The sequence below is a fragment of the Acipenser ruthenus genome, chromosome 54 (genome assembly GCF_902713425.1).
Source record: "Acipenser ruthenus chromosome 54, fAciRut3.2 maternal haplotype, whole genome shotgun sequence".
In the NCBI taxonomy this organism is placed as follows: Eukaryota; Metazoa; Chordata; class Actinopteri; order Acipenseriformes; family Acipenseridae; genus Acipenser; species Acipenser ruthenus.
Genome location: NC_081242.1, coordinates 1369406 through 1381952, shown reverse-complemented (window position 1 = coordinate 1381952; position 12547 = coordinate 1369406). Strand labels below are relative to the sequence as shown.

Here is a 12547-nt window from a genome sequence, read left to right as displayed (position 1 = left end):
ACGCTGGGGTCGCGACTCATGTGACTTGCGAAATGGAGCTGTGTGAGGATGTAAACAACATGGCTGAAGAAAAATAAAAATGCGAAAGGATTCATTTTCTGTTAAAAACGAAGACGAAGGAAGGACAGCGTATCTGATATATTTTTACAGAGACGACCGTACAGTATCCGAAATCTTACCGATTTGTTTTTTTTTGTCGAACGGAAGCAAAACTGTCTCGCTTGTTTTGACGGGGGTGTTTTTTGTTTTTTTTTAATGAGAAGAAATAAAATATACCTAGAAATATATATTTTAAAAGCGTTTACGCAGGTTTATTCAGTATCCTGACGTGTTTGTCACAAAGTACAAGTTTGATACGTAAAATAGATAATGGAGCTCTGGGTGTAAAATTGAATCGTTTTCTTTTCTTAAAAAAAAAAAAAAAAAACAACAATACTTGATTTAAATATTGTAGGGTATCGTTTTTGAATATTTAAGTTTTCTGAAATTTTAAACCAAGATTTAATGTGCCACTGAAAGTAAAATAAAATCTGTTTGGCACTTCCTTACACTTCGCAGTTCATAAACAAGTTAATAAAAACAGCACTCCGATATTACGGATGTGGCTTGTTTCTGTTATTAAGCTTTTTACTAGTTAATTAATTTCAACTAAACCTTGCAATACCGAGGATTTTTTTTTTTAATTTTTAAATGCCCGCAGGTTAGGGCAATTAACGTTGCTGAAATTTTTAATTGAGTAAATTACGGTAACTTACTTTTTTTTTTCACCTCAGGTAACTTTTCACAACACAATATATTACTGTAACTTAACTTTCATTTGAAAGAAAATATTAGTTAAGACGTAGTAGTATCTCAAATAAATAATAAAAAACGATATTTCATTTATATTAAATATTGTATGATTTGTCGCAGTCGTCCTCGTCGGTTAAACTGCGAAGCGACCGTTAGTGCGCGTGCTGTATATAAATTTGAATTCCAGTGAATGGGCTCTCGCAGCAGCTCGAGCGCAGCTGCCATGTCGGGATCGCGCCGCAGCGCAGACGGAGCTGAGCCGAGCCGAGACGGGACAGACACCAACAGGAACCCAAATACGAGCCGAAATAACCGAAGCGGGAACGAACCGAGCCGCAACCGGGCCGCCGGGGCTTCGTCGGGGAGCAACCGGGCGGCGTCTTGGAGCGGGTCCGGGGCGGCAGGGCCCTCAAGCGGGAGAGCTGAAGAGGACGTGGATTTAGCCCAAGTACTGGCGTATCTTCTTCGGAGGTAACTATTAAAATAAACACGGTGTATATATATATATATATATATATATATATATATATATATATATATATATATATATATATATATATATATGTTTTATGTTTTTGGTTTAGTTTTTTGTAGATTTGTTTTGGTGAATTAATCATTTTTTTTCCCCCTCAAAAATTAAAAGAAAGGTGGAGTTTTGCTCACTGACCTAATCCAACCACAGATGAACATAGCAGGAGTCAAAGGTTGATTATATTAATTTTAGTGTCAAGCTGAACAGGATTGTGGGGCTCTGTCTGTCTGTCTGTCTGTCTGTCTGTCTGTCTGTAGCTTTAATGAAACTAAACTCTTTTCAGAATGTAGTAAACTAACACAGACCCCAAGAAGAAGGGATTATATTGTAGCGTCAAGCTGAACAGGATTGTGGGGCTCTGTCTGTCTGTCTGTCTGTCTGTAGCTTTAATGAAACTAAACTCTTTTCAGAATGTAGTAAACTAACACAGACCCCAAGAAGAAGGGATTATATTGTAGCGTCAAACTGAACAGGATTGTGGGGCTCTGTCTGTCTGTCTGTCTGTCTGTCTGCAGCTTTAATGAAACTAAACTCTTTTCAGAATGTAGTAAACTAACACAGACCCCAAGAAGAAGGGATTATATTGTAGCGTCAAGCTGAACAGGATTGTGGGGCTCTGTCTGTCTGTCTGTCTGTCTGTCTGTCTGTCTGTCTGTCTGCAGCTTTAATGAAACTAAACTCTTTTCAGAATGTAGTAAACTAACACAGACCCCAAGAAGAAGGGATTATATTGTAGCGTCAAGCTGAACAGGATTGTGGGGCTCTGTCTGTCTGTCTGTCTGTCTGTCTGTCTGTCTGTCTGCAGCTTTAATGAAACTAAACTCTTTTCAGAATGTAGTAAACTAACACAGACCCCAAGAAGAAGGGATTATATTGTAGCGTCAAGATGAACAGGATTGTGGGATTGCAGCCCCATTTTTCTTGTTTCATAATTATTAACAGTGTGGTTGTTATGCAAGATTTCTCTCATCTGAATAGACACACCACATGCCAGTGACGCCAGTGTGTTTGTTTACTACCAGTACAGGCTCAATGCTAGAAAACATTTTCATTAGACCTGCAGACAGACAGACAGAGCCCCACAATCCTGTTCAGTTTGATGCTACAATATAATCCCTTCTTCTTGGGGTCTGTGTTAGTTTACTACATTCTGAAAAGAGTTTAGTTTCATTAAAGCTGCAGACAGACAGACAGACAGAGCCCCACAATCCTGTTCATCTTGACGCTACAATATAATCCCTTCTTGGTAGAGAAGCAACAATTAATCAACTAATCAGTTATTCAATTATTGATCACCATGGCTGGTTGTGGCAAAGTGCCCCCCCTGTGTATGTTATATGTTACGTGTTGTGTGTAAATGTTGGTGTATAAGCATTGGTACACGGGATATAAGCGGGTCTGTGTTTCACGTGTGTGTAAATTGTGTATTTGTATTTAGGCACGGGGATGGCACATCACATCACGTGCAAGTAAAAAGTAATAATATGTGAGCACGGGGAATTGCACTTTAATTAATTCACGTGCAGTTGTACCGAGATTCCAGTTGAATGATTGACTAGCAATCGAGTCTTGGTACAACTGCATAAAAGCTGCATGTTTTCACTCACTAGTTGGTTGGGTGTTCGGTGAGTGGAGAACGGGAGAGAGAGGAGAAAAGAAAGCAAAGTAAAGTAATTAGTGTTTTCACTCAACGTGTTTGTCCGTTTGTCTGTTCACTGTTTAGTCTGTTATGTTTGTCTCTTTATTTTGGCGTATAGTGCCGTGTCCCGTGTTTTTGTGTTTAAAACCTTTTATTTTCGGTTCTGTTCTGTTAATTATTAAATGCTGAGCGCGATCACGCGCTCAGCTTAACCAAAACTACAAGTCTTTGTTTATTTATTTCCTGCTTCTGGTCTGACGCCACCCACTCCGGCCGTCTTTGTGACACGTGGTGTCCTGCGTGGGATCTACAGCAGGAAATAAATAAACAAAGACTTGTAGTTTTGGTTAAGCTGAGCGCGTGATCGCGCTCAGCATTTAATAATTAACAGAACAGAACCGAAAATAAAAGGTTTTAAACACAAAAACACGGGACACGGCACTATACACCAAAATAAAGAGACAAACAAAACAGACTAAACAGTGAACAGACAAACGGACAAACATGGTGAGTGAAAACACTAATTACTTTACTTTACTTTGCTTTCCTCCTCTCACTCCCGTTCTCCACTCACCGAACACCAAAACCCCCAGTGAGTGAAAACATGCAGCTTTTATGCAGTTCTACCGAGACTCGATTGCTAGTCAATCATTCAATTGGAATCTCGGTACAACTGCACGTGAATTAATTAAAGTGCAATTCCCCGTGCTCACATATTATTACTTTTTACTTGCACGTGATGTGATGTGCCATCCCCGTGCCTAATACAAATATACAATTTACACACACGTGAAACACAGACCCGCTTATATCCCGTGTACCAATGCTTATACACCAACATTTACACACAACACGTAACATATAACATACACAGGGGGGGCACTTTGCCACACTGGTACTTGCATATTTTTCAAACCTCAATTCAACATTTATTGATCCTTTAGTCCTTTGATTAGATTAGGAGTCTGGTTTCTCAAGTATTGATTGCATTACTAAGCATGTTTTGTATTTAAGGTTTTTGTGAATTTTTCTTTTATTATTTATTTAGCAGACGCCTTTCTTTGCTTTTGAATAATAAAGTTCTCAATTCACAGATAGATAGATAGATAGATCAGGAATGGTAATCAGACTCCTGTTCCACAACAGTGTGATGCATTCCAGGTTTGATTAGCCCCCAGTGTGTCTAGCTAACAAGCTCTCCTCTCCCCCCCTCTCCTCTCCACTCCTCTCCTACAGTTTCTCCTCTTGACTCTGGAGCAGAAAGCCCTCGATTCTGTCTGCCAGCCTGAGGGAGTATCGCTTTCAACACTCTCTCTCTCTCTCTCTCTCTCTCTCACACACACTGTACACCCTCTCTCTCTCTCTCTCTCTCACTCTCTCACTGTACACCCTCTCTCTCTCTCTCTCTGTGATGATAACCAGCATTATTATTCCATACAGTAATACCTGTCTAACAGAGTTTTGATGGTAGAGGAAAATTATACCAGGTGGCTGAGGGCTTAGGTCTGTTTGTTACAGTACAACACGCTGGATTACAGAGGTGCTTTAAAATCTAATACTGTACTTAAAAAAATAAATTAAATAAAACCAAGTATAAATGATAAACTCTGCGTGCCTGATTATAGACAGGGCTTCTGATTTTTCGGTTCTTTACCCCGACTTCTCCTTTAAGAATTCATTTGAGAGCCGTTGAGCCGTCCCGTGTCTCTCAATCGCACAATGAGACACGCGTTCAGAGTCAAATTGATTTCACTGACAGTTTCTTCTGTGAAACAGCTTCACAGGCTTTTTAAAGTCGGCCCAGCCTTCGTTTTTCATTTAGAAGCAGGACAATGTTCGAGCGAGATTTTATTAACCCTCCGAGTACTAAGACGCGGCCACTTTTAAAATCGCAGGTCTGACTTTTTCATTTCAAAAGCAGAAGCGACTCTTCTCTTTATCAGTGTAAATACAGTCGCTCTGCAGAAAGATTTGGAATAAAGTGCGTCCAGCAGAAAAATAATTTTATATTTCATGGTAGCTTTAATAGTCTCTTATTAACATGTCGCGATCTCGCTGGTACGTCCCGCTTGTAAATGAGAAGCTGAAGGCTGGGCCGATTTTAAAATCCTGTGTAGTTGTTTTACAGAAAGAAAGAAAAAATGTATGATCTCTCGCTCCGCCCCTCCTGCTCTGCGCTGGACTCACCTGACCTCAGCACCACGTTACTGGACCCTCAGCTTATGAGCTATCCTTGCACTTTGTCATTGTAGATATAACTTGCTGTGCTCCTAACTGGCTGCATCCTAGTTCATATTGTATTCTAGCAGTATTGTGATTTAGCCCTTGCTGTAAACTCCACTGTGTTTAAATATGAAGCGTGCATTGTAACTCTGTGCTGCCCTGCGACACCTGTGTGAGTCGCCTGGGACAAAGCAGGCGTCTGCCAAATAAACACATAAGTAAATAGCTAATAATAACAATAATAATAATAATAATAATAATAATAATAATAATAATATGGACTCCATCAGTAAAAGGCGTGTCTCTCTCTCTTCTCTGATTGGAGGGGCCAGGTCAGGCTGGTGCATGGGGGCGGGGCCACAGGCTTGCAGTTGGTCCAAATGCACTCGGACTCTGACTCCGACAGTGATGGAGCGTGGGAGGGGAGACTGGGAGACCAATACAACCCTCCAGGTACCAGTATAGCACCAGTTCAAACCAGTATAACACACTGACACACTCCGACAACTCTCACTCCTCTCTCTCTCCTTTCTCTCTTTCCCAGTGGATTTGAACCCTGACACTTGTGAAGTGGACCGCAGTGAAATCAAGACTCAGATTCGATTGGCTACCGGAGCAGCAGGGTCAAAGGTCACCAAGAGTTTCGCCGGGCTCCTGAGACAGGTGTGACTTCAGATTGATTGATTTCCAAAGTCATTTGCAAGTCGGTGATTTCTGACTGATTTCTCTGTGATTTCTCTTTGATTTTCAGAGGGAGCAAGGCCGTTGCCTTAGTAGCAGTTTCTCTCACGGAGAGTGTTCAGACATCAGATCGCAGTGAGTACAGACTGCAAAACTGAGTCAAGCAGACCAGCTCTAGTTTGGGGTTCTAGTGCCTTCATCAGCGTTACTGAAACTAAACTGAGTCAAGCAGACCAGCATTTGGGCTCTAGTACCTTCATCAGCCTTATTGAAACTAAACTGAGTCAAGCAGACCAGCTCTAGTTTGGGCTCTAGTGCCTTCATCAGTGTGATTGAAACTAAACTGAGTCAAGCAGACCAGCATTTGGGCTCTAGTGCCTTCATCAGCGTTACTGAAACTAAACTGAGTCAAGTAGACCAGCGTTTGGGCTCTATTGCCTTCATCAGCGTTACTGAAACTAAACTGAGTCAAGCAGACCAGCGTTTGGGCTCTAGTGCCTTCATCAGTGTGATTGAAACTAAACTGAGTCAAGCAGACCAGCGTTTGGGCTGAAAACGCCCAAACGCTTGTCTGCTTGACTCGGTTTCTGTTAGTTTTACCTTGCATTAACCTTGAGTGTTTTGAAGTTAAACATGTTTGATGACCCATTCTCTCCCTCTCTCTCCCTCTCCCTCTCTCTATCTCTCTCCTCTCTCAGTTTCCTCCCCAATCACATGACTCACAAAGAGACGTTCCAGCAGAAAGCGTTCTGTGGCGTTTACTCAAAAGACGGGTCGATATTCATGTCAGCCTGCCAAGGTGGAAATCTTATAAAACTTGTTTTTATATACAGTAGTGTGAGCTTACAACTTCATATAGACCTCACTGTGTTGGGTAGCTGCTGTAGTTCTGTGCAGGGTTTTATATCAGTGTTATACAGTGTGGTCCTGTCAGCATTGCCCTGTGTACAGCACAGCACAGCGAGGCTCTGCCCAGCACACAGCGGGCAATGCCAGCGCACTAGATTACAACTTCATATAGACCCCACTGTGTTGGGTAGCTGCTGTAGTTCTGTGCAGGGTTTTATATCAGTGTTATACAGTGTGGTCGCGCCAGCATTGCCCCTGTGTACAGCACAGCACAGCGAGGCTCTGCCCAGCACACAGCGGGCAATGCCAGCTCACTAGATTACAACTTCATATAGACCCCACTGTGTTGGGAAGCTGCTGTAGTTCTGTATGCGCGTGTTTCACTGTGTCTCTCTCCCTCTCTCCCGCTCTCTCTCTCCCTCTCTCCCTGTCTCTCTCTCTCCCTCCCTCCCTCTCTCTCCCTCCCTCCCTGTCTCTCTCTCTCCCTCCCTCTCTCCCTGTCTCTCCCTCCCTCCCTCCCTGTCTCTCTCTCTCCCTCTCTGCCTCTCTCTCTCAGATCAGAACGTACGTCTCTATGACACGCGGGACGGTCGGTTTCGACTCTTCAAGACCATCAAGGCCCGTGACGTGGGCTGGAGTGTGCTGGACGTGGCCTTCACCCCTGACGGAGCCCACCTGCTCTACTCCAGCTGGTCCGACTACAGTGAGTATAGAGACCAGGGCTGTGCAGTACAGTGAGCATAGAGACCAGGGCTGTGCAGTACAGTGAGTATAGAGACCAGGGCTGTGCAGTACAGTGAGCATAGAGACCAGGGCTGTGCAGTACAGTGAGTATAGAGACCAGGGCTGTGCAGCACAGTGAGTATAGAGACCAGGGCTGTGCAGTACAGTGAGAATAGAGACCAGGGCTGTGCAGCACAGTGAGTATAGAGACCAGGGCTGTGCAGTACAGTGAGTATAGAGACCAGGGCTGTGCAGTACAGTGAGAATAGAGACCAGGGCTGTGCAGCACAGTGAGTATAGAGACCAGGGCTGTGCAGTACAGTGAGAATAGAGACCAGGGCTGTGCAATACAATACAATACAATACAGCCAAGCTTCTCTATTCTAGCTGGTCTGACTACAGTGAGTATAGATACCTGTACAATTGAGTACAATACAGTTCAAGACAATACGGTACAATACAATACAGCAAGGTACAGTCCAGTTCTCCCACCCAATTCTCTGTGGCGTGTGCAGTCCTTTGCCACTTGTCAGGCTCTTGTGTTTGTTTCGCCTCCAGTTCACATCTGCAGTATCGATGGAGACAGTGAGAGCCACACCGCGCTGGACCTGAAGTGAGTGCGCTGACTAACCCCTCCGCCCTCTCACTGAGAATAAATACACTGACCGCCGAGAGTACACTGAGAATACACTGCCAGCTCACTCACCCTGAGAATACACTGCCAGCTCACTCACCCTGAGAATACACTGCCAGCTCACTCACCCTGAGAATACACTGCCAGCTCACTCACACTGAGAATACACTGCCAGCTCACTCACACTGAGAATACACTGCCAGCTCACTCACACTGAGAATACACTGCCAGCTCACTCACCCTGAGAATACACTGCCAGCTCACTCACCCTGAGAATACACTGCCAGCTCACTCACCCTGAGAATACACTGCCAGCTCACACACCCTGAGAATACACTGCCAGCTCACTCACACTGAGAATACACTGCCAGCTCACTCACACTGAGAATACACTGCCAGCTCACTCACCCTGAGAATACACTGCCAGCTCACTCACAGACTCTCACAGACTCACTCAGCACTGTTGTGGGTCTGCCTGGCTCTCCAGCACAGACTAGCGCTGATCAGAGTCTGAGAACCCAACCAGCTGAGTTATAGGAATTATAAAAAAATAAATACTGAGGAGGGGGAAAATATAAAACTGATTCTCTTCTTCTCCCCCCCCTCTCTCCCTCTTTTCCTTGTCTCCCTTTCTTACCACCTCTCCCCCTGTCCTCTCTCCCTCAGTCCAGATGAGCGCAGGTTCTGTGTTTTCTCACTCACCACCTCCTCAGACGGAAGAGAGATCTTGGGAGGGTGAGTCCTCTGTTCTCTGCGCCGAATCAAATCATGATTAAGCAGGTCTTCTTTATTTTTTTTTGTATTTATTTATTTTATTTATTTATTAAATATTAAAAGAAAACGAAGAAGGAGGGGCTCCCAAGTGGCGCATCCAGTAAAAGCGCTCCACGTGGGGTGCAGGATGCCCCCTATAGCATGGAGGGCGCCAGTTCGAGTCCAGGCTATTCCACAGCCGACCGTGGACGGGAGCTCCCAGGGGGCAGCTCACAATTGGCCGCCTGGGGGGAGGGAGGGTTTAGTTCGGCCAGGGTGTCCTCGGCTCAGCAGCACCCCCCTGTGGTCTGGCCGGGCGCCTGCGGGTTTGCCTGTAAGCTGCCCAGAGCTGCGTTGTCCTCCGACCCTGTAGCTCTGAGGCGGCTGCACGGTGAGTCTGCAGCGTGTAAAGAAGCGGGCGGCTGACGGCACACGCTTCGGAGGACAGCGTGGGTTCATCTTCACCGCTAGGGGGTGCTAGCGGTGAGCCGAGCTTAAATAATAATTGGATATTCTAAATTGGGAGAAAATAATAGAAATAATTGGCAACCACTAAATTAAAAAAATAATAATAATTAAACGAAGGAGGAAAAATGCCAAATGTTTAGACTAGAAGCCTTTTTAACCCTAACTCTGTAAAAACAAAAAAAAATACTGTAGCACAGGCAGACATGAATTAGCATTTTCATTATTTTTTTAATGAATCCGTCTGTGTGTGTCTGTCTGTTTGTGTGTTGTGTCTGTCTGTGCCTCTGTGTGTTGTTGGGTCGTGTCTGTCTGTGTGTGTGTCTTGTCTGTCTCTGTTTGTCTCTCTATGTTTGTGTGTCTGTCTGTGTGTTGTGTCTGTTTGTGTGTGTGTGTGTGTGTTTTGTCTGCCTGTCTGTCTTTTTTATGTCTCTGTTTGTGCGTCTGTCTGTCTCCACAGGGCTAACGATGGGTGCCTGTACGTTTTCGACAGAGAGCAGAACAAGCGAACGCTCAAGGTAAGGATTTTTATTGAATATTGATTATTGATTGATGGTTCCAGACGGTTCCTCCCAGATTGATACTGATTGATTTTTGGCTATTGATGGTTTCAGATCGACTCTCACGAGGACGACGTCAATGCGGTCTCCTTTGCGGACGCCTCCTCTCAGATCCTGTTCTCCGGAGGGGACGATGCTCTGTGTAAGGTGTGGGACAGACGCACGCTCCGGGAGGACAGCCCACAGCCTGTGGGACAGCTAGCGGGACACAGGGACGGGATCACATTCATCGACAGCAAGGTGAGACATCCAGGGGACAGACATACACACACACACACACACACACACACACATATATACAGTATATATATACAGACATACACTAGAGACTGAACCAGGACACACCCATACAGCTGTGGCCACAAGTTTTGCATCCCCCTCTATATAGAATGAACTCCCTCAGCTTCATAGAGTACAGTGAAAGCTGCTGAATAATGTTCCCTTGTTAACATATTGAATTGCACACCCAGCGCTTTGTAGTTTTCCAGGTACTTAACATGATAAAAACTGACTGGAAAAATGTGACATTTCTGAAATCTAACATGAAATACTACTGGACTGCTGTGATGGCCTCCAGATAGTTTTTTTTTGTGATATCATTTTGTTTTCTTTTGGTGTTATATAAAATATCTAAATTATATATATAATATTGTTTATAATTCTCAGTCCTAAAATTCTAGGTGACAGCAAGGTGACGCTCTTTACAAACCTTTTTTTTTTTTATTTAGCATTCTTTTTTCTTTCTTTATTTCTTTCTTTCTGTCTGTCTGTCTTTCCCAGGGAGACGCTCGCTACCTCATATCGAACTCTAAGGATCAGACGATCAAACTCTGGGACATTCGCAAGTTCTCTCCCAAAGAAGGGCTGGCTGCTTCCAGACTGGCTGTGACTCAACAGAACTGGGACTACCGCTGGCAGCAAGTACCCAAGAGAGGTGAGGGGAGAGAGGAGAGGAGAGGGGTGGAGGGAGGAGAGACTGGGAGTACTGCTGGCAGCAAGTACCCAAGAGAGGTGCGGGGAGAGAGGAGAGGAGAGGAGAGGGGGTGGAGGGAGGAGAGACTGGGAGTACTGCTGGCAGCAAGTACCCAAGAGAGGTGAGGGGAGAGAGGAGAGGAGAGAGGTGGAGGGAGGAGAGACTGGGAGTACTGCTGGCAGCAAGTACCCAAGAGAGGTGAGGGGGACAGAGATAGGGATAGGGGAGAGGAGTTTGGGTTCTGTGTCTACCCCCCCAGCCTGCCTCTCTCTCTCTCTGTTCTCCCTGTTTGATTTTCCTCTCCTGTTTGACCCTGTCTCTCTCTCCTGTTTGACGCTGTGTCTCTCTCTCCTGTTTGACGCGGTCTCTCCCTCCTGTTTGATGCTGTCTCTCCTGTTTGATGCTGTCTCTCTCTCCTGTTTGATGCTGTCTCTCTCTCCTGGTCTCACAGCTCTGAAGAGGCACCGGCTCCCCGGGGGACACGTCTCTCATGAGCTACCGGGGCCACGGGGTCCTGCACACCCTGATCCGCTGCCGGTTCTCACCCGAGTTCAGCACGGGGCAGAGATACATCTACACAGGCTGCTCCACAGGCAGGGTCGTGGGTAAGAGGGGAGGAGGAAGGGGGGGAGGAGGAGGGAGAGGGGGAGGAGAGAGAGAGGAGGGAGGGGGAGGAGAGAGAGAGGAGGGGAGGAAGGGGGGAGGAGGAGGAAGGGGGGAGGAGGAGAGAGGAGGGAGAGGGGGAGGAGAGAGAGGAGGAAGGAGGAGGGAGGAGGAAGGGAGGGGAGGGGAGGGGAGGAAGGGGGGAGGAGGGAGAGGGGGAGGAGAGAGAGAGAGGAGGGAGGGGGAGGAGAGAGAGGAGGATTGAGGAGGAAGGGAGGGGAGGGAGGGAGGGGAGGGGAGGAGATATCCAAAGTTTCCTCTCCTTGAATAGCAAAGATTATGATTTGTTTCTGTGTGACAATCCCTGCCCTCTCCCCTCTCCCCTATCTCCTCTCCCCTCTCCCCTCTCCCCTCTCCCCTCTCTCCTCTCTCCTCTCCTCTCCTCTCTTCTCCCCTCTCAGTGTACGATGTGCTGACGGGAGGGATTGTCACCAAGCTGTGCAATCACGATGCCTGTGTGAGAGACGTGAGCTGGCACCCCTACCAGGAGAGCATTGTCAGCAGCTCTGTGAGTGAGAGAGGAGACACAGAGCGTGTGTGTGAGAGAGAGAGAGAGAGAGAGAGAGAGAGAGACAGAGAGAGAGAGCGTGTGAGTGTGTTTGAGAGAGAGCGTGTGTGTGCGTGAGAGAGAGAGAGAGAGAGAGAGAGTGTGAGTGTTTGAGAGAGCGTGTGTGTGTGTGTGAGAGAGAGAGAGAGAGTGCGTGTGTGTCGTGTGTGTGTGTATCTAACCCCGCTGTCTCTCCCCCGCAGTGGGACGGAGGCGTGCGGCTCTGGGAATACAGACAGAACCAGTTCTACCAGGACGACCTCCTGAACGAGGGAATGAGGCACAGGGGAGGGAGAGGAGGAGAGGGAGACAAACGAGAGACCGGGGAAGAGCAGGAGGAGCATGGGGAGTGAGAGACAGAGAGAAAGAGCGAGAGAGAGAGAGAGTGCGTGTGTGTGTGTGCCGCGGGGGGGGGGGGGGTTGTCGAAATAATAATAGTACAGTGTTTCATGTTAGATTTGAAAATTTGCAATTCAATATGTTAACAAGGGAACGTTATTCAGCAGCTTTCAT

The 12547-nt window shown here is 46.1% G+C and overlaps 1 protein-coding gene across 1 annotated transcript; it reads left to right on the top strand.

The window, feature by feature from the left end:
* Window positions 1–12521, top strand: dcaf11 (ddb1 and cul4 associated factor 11). The gene is given in 15 exon segments (XM_059016976.1): window positions 1–1263; window positions 5512–5639; window positions 5731–5849; window positions 5938–6002; window positions 6566–6666; window positions 7273–7419; window positions 7998–8052; window positions 8740–8808; window positions 9752–9809; window positions 9906–10091; window positions 10632–10785; window positions 11276–11295; window positions 11297–11429; window positions 11889–11995; window positions 12238–12521. Coding segments are annotated over 15 exon segments (1773 nt in total). The 5' UTR covers window positions 1–982; the 3' UTR covers window positions 12388–12521.
* The last annotated feature ends 26 nt before the right edge of the window (window positions 12522–12547 follow it).